Source organism: Nasonia vitripennis (assembly GCF_009193385.2).
Source record: "Nasonia vitripennis strain AsymCx chromosome 1 unlocalized genomic scaffold, Nvit_psr_1.1 chr1_random0016, whole genome shotgun sequence".
Lineage (NCBI taxonomy): Eukaryota > Metazoa > Arthropoda > Insecta > Hymenoptera > Pteromalidae > Nasonia > Nasonia vitripennis.
In genome coordinates this window covers 907,055-910,515 of record NW_022279605.1, presented here as the reverse complement: position 1 = coordinate 910,515, position 3,461 = coordinate 907,055, and the positions used below count along the sequence as shown (strand labels likewise).

At 35.9% G+C, this 3,461-nt stretch overlaps 1 protein-coding gene across 1 annotated transcript; it reads left to right on the top strand.

Annotated features, from left to right (window-relative positions):
* Positions 1–1,508: 1,508 nt before the first annotated feature.
* Positions 1,509–2,045, top strand: LOC116416074. Its single transcript, XM_031922456.1, has 2 exons — positions 1,509–1,901; positions 1,995–2,045. Exons 1-2 carry the CDS (start codon positions 1,509–1,511, stop codon positions 2,043–2,045), a joined length of 444 nt encoding a protein of 147 aa, XP_031778316.1.
* The last annotated feature ends 1,416 nt before the right edge of the window (positions 2,046–3,461 follow it).

The window sequence follows — 3,461 nt, the reverse complement described above, 5'->3', positions numbered from 1 at the left end:
GATGCGACTTTCGTTCTTAAACTGCGAGATTGAATGTACCAAATAAATAATGAAAGTTCTCCCCTCCAACACGCTACAAACATAAATAAGAGAAGAAACATTAACAGACGACAAAATGAAAGGGACAAAAATACATTGTCAAAAAGATTCATGATGCATAAAAATTTGATATGCGGTATAGTAAAAATTGCTATGTAGCATAGTAAAATCTGGTGATCTGAAATTTTACTATACCGTATACTAACATTTAATATAAGTCGAGTTTGTCTCCTCGTTACTATACAGTGTAGTAATTTTTGATGAAAATTGTAGGAATATTTAGTGTTACATTTCTCTCTGTGTACATCCAGACGAAAACGATGCCTGAAGATATTGGCAACTATACGACATAGATAATGAAATCGCCTCGAAGTCACGGTTATAAACTAATGTATCATGTTCTTTAATGCTATTAAAAGGATTAGATAATTTTTTTCGACAAGTAAACATGTACGCTAAATCGTACAAAATGATGCACGAAGTCGAATTGGAAGAATAAAATCGTTTGGAAAACAACAGCGTTCAGTTTAATAGTAAAGAAATTATAATGCATTTAACACGCAATTCTAATCATGATAAACGTAGACATAACGCAGCTAAATGTGATGCAGTAGCTGTGGTATTTGTAGGTGAAAATGGTTAACTACCAGAAGATCAAGATGTATGTATATATGTATATATTCAACACATAGAGAACCTAATAATATACCGTACATTAGTAAACATGAAAATCCTATGTCATATTCACTTATGTATCCCAATGGAGGTTTTGGATAGATACCCGATATGAAAAATAAAAATAACAAAAACAATATTTCAATGCTAAAATTTTAACATCATAAATTCAGCATTTGAAACAATTTTAATCCTTACTTAAATTTAGGAAAATTAACTCAACAATACATTGTTGTTGCTTATAAAAGTTAAAGGTACACGATTATTATTTTTTTTTAATAAAAATTAACACAAAGCTAATAAAGTTAAGTGTTTCTTTATTGATGGACCTGGAGGTAGTGGAAAAAGCTACTTACTAAATACAATTATCACTCATTTCAATAAAAAAGAAAAAATAGTGTTTTACCTGTAGCATGGACTGTATAGCAGCAAATTGATTAATAAATGAAAGAACTTCACATGTAATTTTTAAATTACCGTTAAATATAAATGAAGATTCAACGTGAAACATTACTCCCAATTCAATATACAGAAAAAATCTGGGAAATGTAGAAGTTACGATTTGGGATGAAATAACAATGACATCAAAACATGCTTTTCAGGCAGTAGATAAATTATTTAAAGACTTATGTAATAATGACATTGGATTTGGTGACAAAGTAATGATTATATCAGGTGACTTCTGACAAACACTACCGTTTGTCAAACATGGGAATCAAACAAAAATTATTGAAAATTGTGTGAAAAATAGTCATTTATGGAGTAAATTGCAAATAATGACTTTAAAAGTCAAAATGAGGGTTATAAATTGTGACAAAGAGTTTAAACAATGGCTATTAAAAATTGGAGATGGAAAATATTCCATCAAATTTAAAATGGACAATGATATAGCTTTACTTCCAACTGAATTTTTATCAACCGTTGATAGAATTATGGAAATTTATGGAGATTGCTTTGATAATAATAATGTTAATAAACTTTGCGAAAGATTTATTCCAGCGCGAAAAAAGAATGATGTACTGAACATTAATAATGACATTTTAAATAGGATGCAAGGTGATGTAAGAGAGTATCTAAGTGTAGATTCATGCCAAGATGATATTAAACAGATGTTACCAATAGAATTTTTAAATTCACTTACGCCAAATGGCCTACCGCCTCATAAGTTACGCTTAAAAGTAGGTGCAGTAATTATTTTGCTGAGAAATTTCAATTTAAATGATGGGCTTTGTAATAGTACTCGATTAATAGTAAGGAAAATGATGCAATTCTGTATACAGGCAGAAATAATTAGCGGTAAACAATTTGGTAAAGTTATTTTAATACCATAGATTGATTTGACTTCTTCAAAAGATAAAATTCCTTTTGACATGACAAGACGACGGTTTCCAGTACGATTAGGATATGTCATGACACATTGAAGTCGCGCTTCGTGTTGAACGCCCCGACCACCTCTTTGGCCGAACTTGTAAGTAAACATTTCTAGTTAAAGATGTAAGCCCAACCCACATGCGCGAAAGGCGAGCATTAGATGAGCAGAAGGCAGAAAAATAACTGTGGCGTGCATGTTTCCCGCATCTGCGGGGCCTGGCAGAGAGCGTTCACAACGTTCTCGAGTTTTCGCCAAGCGGTCCCTCGCTTTATTGCCTCACCGCAATAAAGCGATCCGCCGCGCGCGCGTTCGCTAATCCCCCAGACGAGTCAGTCCCCGGATTTTCGGCAGCCGAGCGGTCTGTCGCGTATTGCACTTAGCAATAAAACGATCGGCCGCGCGCGCTCGATAATCTTCGGAATTCTCAAAAAAAGCACGCGCGCCACTCATCCGCTAAAGTGCCCAAGCTATCCCTTCCCTTCGGGCCTCATGAGCGAGACCAACGTCTTCCCTCCGAGGCCTGAAGGGTGGCTTCGCTGGGGGCACTCAGCACTCTTGCTCGAACCAGAGACTTGCACAGACCTAGGCCCTCCTGCCTGTCCTGCGGTCTGCGTTCTGCCGAGTCAAGCGAAGTTTGACATCAGTATTTCCAAGCTCTCTAAATAAATACAAAGTTCAATCGAACACACGTGTCCAATTTCTCCCTACCTCACCTCTACAAGCGCTAACAGACTAAATAACTTTATCCCCACTCAGCGCTCTCCCTTCTCTCTTAGGCCCTGGCGCACACGCTTTTATTTCTTAGAATGATTTTTTGTTGATGCCGGTTGTAGCCTGTCAATTGGAGTGCGCTTTGTCTGTTAACAACTTTCCTTGCAATCAAGCGGATAACATCTTGAGGTGCTGACCGTCTTTTCTCAACATATTATCAAAAAAATGGCTGAACTTACGTAAGATTATTATTAATTAAATTAAGAATCTGTTTCCTAGCTTGTATATACCGTAATGTTGCGAGGAAACCGAACATAGGTACTTTTATAGCAAGCTAACCTCAAAATGCCAACTTTATTGTCGATTTTGAGGATGTCGTGCTATAACATATCGTATGAGTTGTTGTGGGAGGTGTTTTTCTAGGTTGTTCGATTTTCGCACTCGTTTCGCTCGTGCGAAAAACCTTGAGCAAGGTAGAAAACCATCTCCCACAACAGTGTCATAATATACTATTTTCAAGTAAAGTTATTTACGTTGTAAATCAAGAGAGATGCCTGACTGCATGAGTACTACACGAAAAAAGTGCCTATGTTCAATTTCCTCGCGTGCTTACTGTACATTAGTTTCTTTAAAGAATTTCATATAAAAACCTTTATTAGTGAGA

Coding starts and splice junctions, on each gene's coding strand:
- LOC116416074 (XM_031922456.1), top strand. CDS start 1,509: ATGAGGGTTATAAATTGTGACAAAGAGTTTAAACAATGGCTATTAAAA. Junction 1,902..1,994: donor TACGCTTAAAAGTAGGTGCA/GTAATTATTTTG, acceptor TTCTGTATACAG/GCAGAAATAATTAGCGGTAA.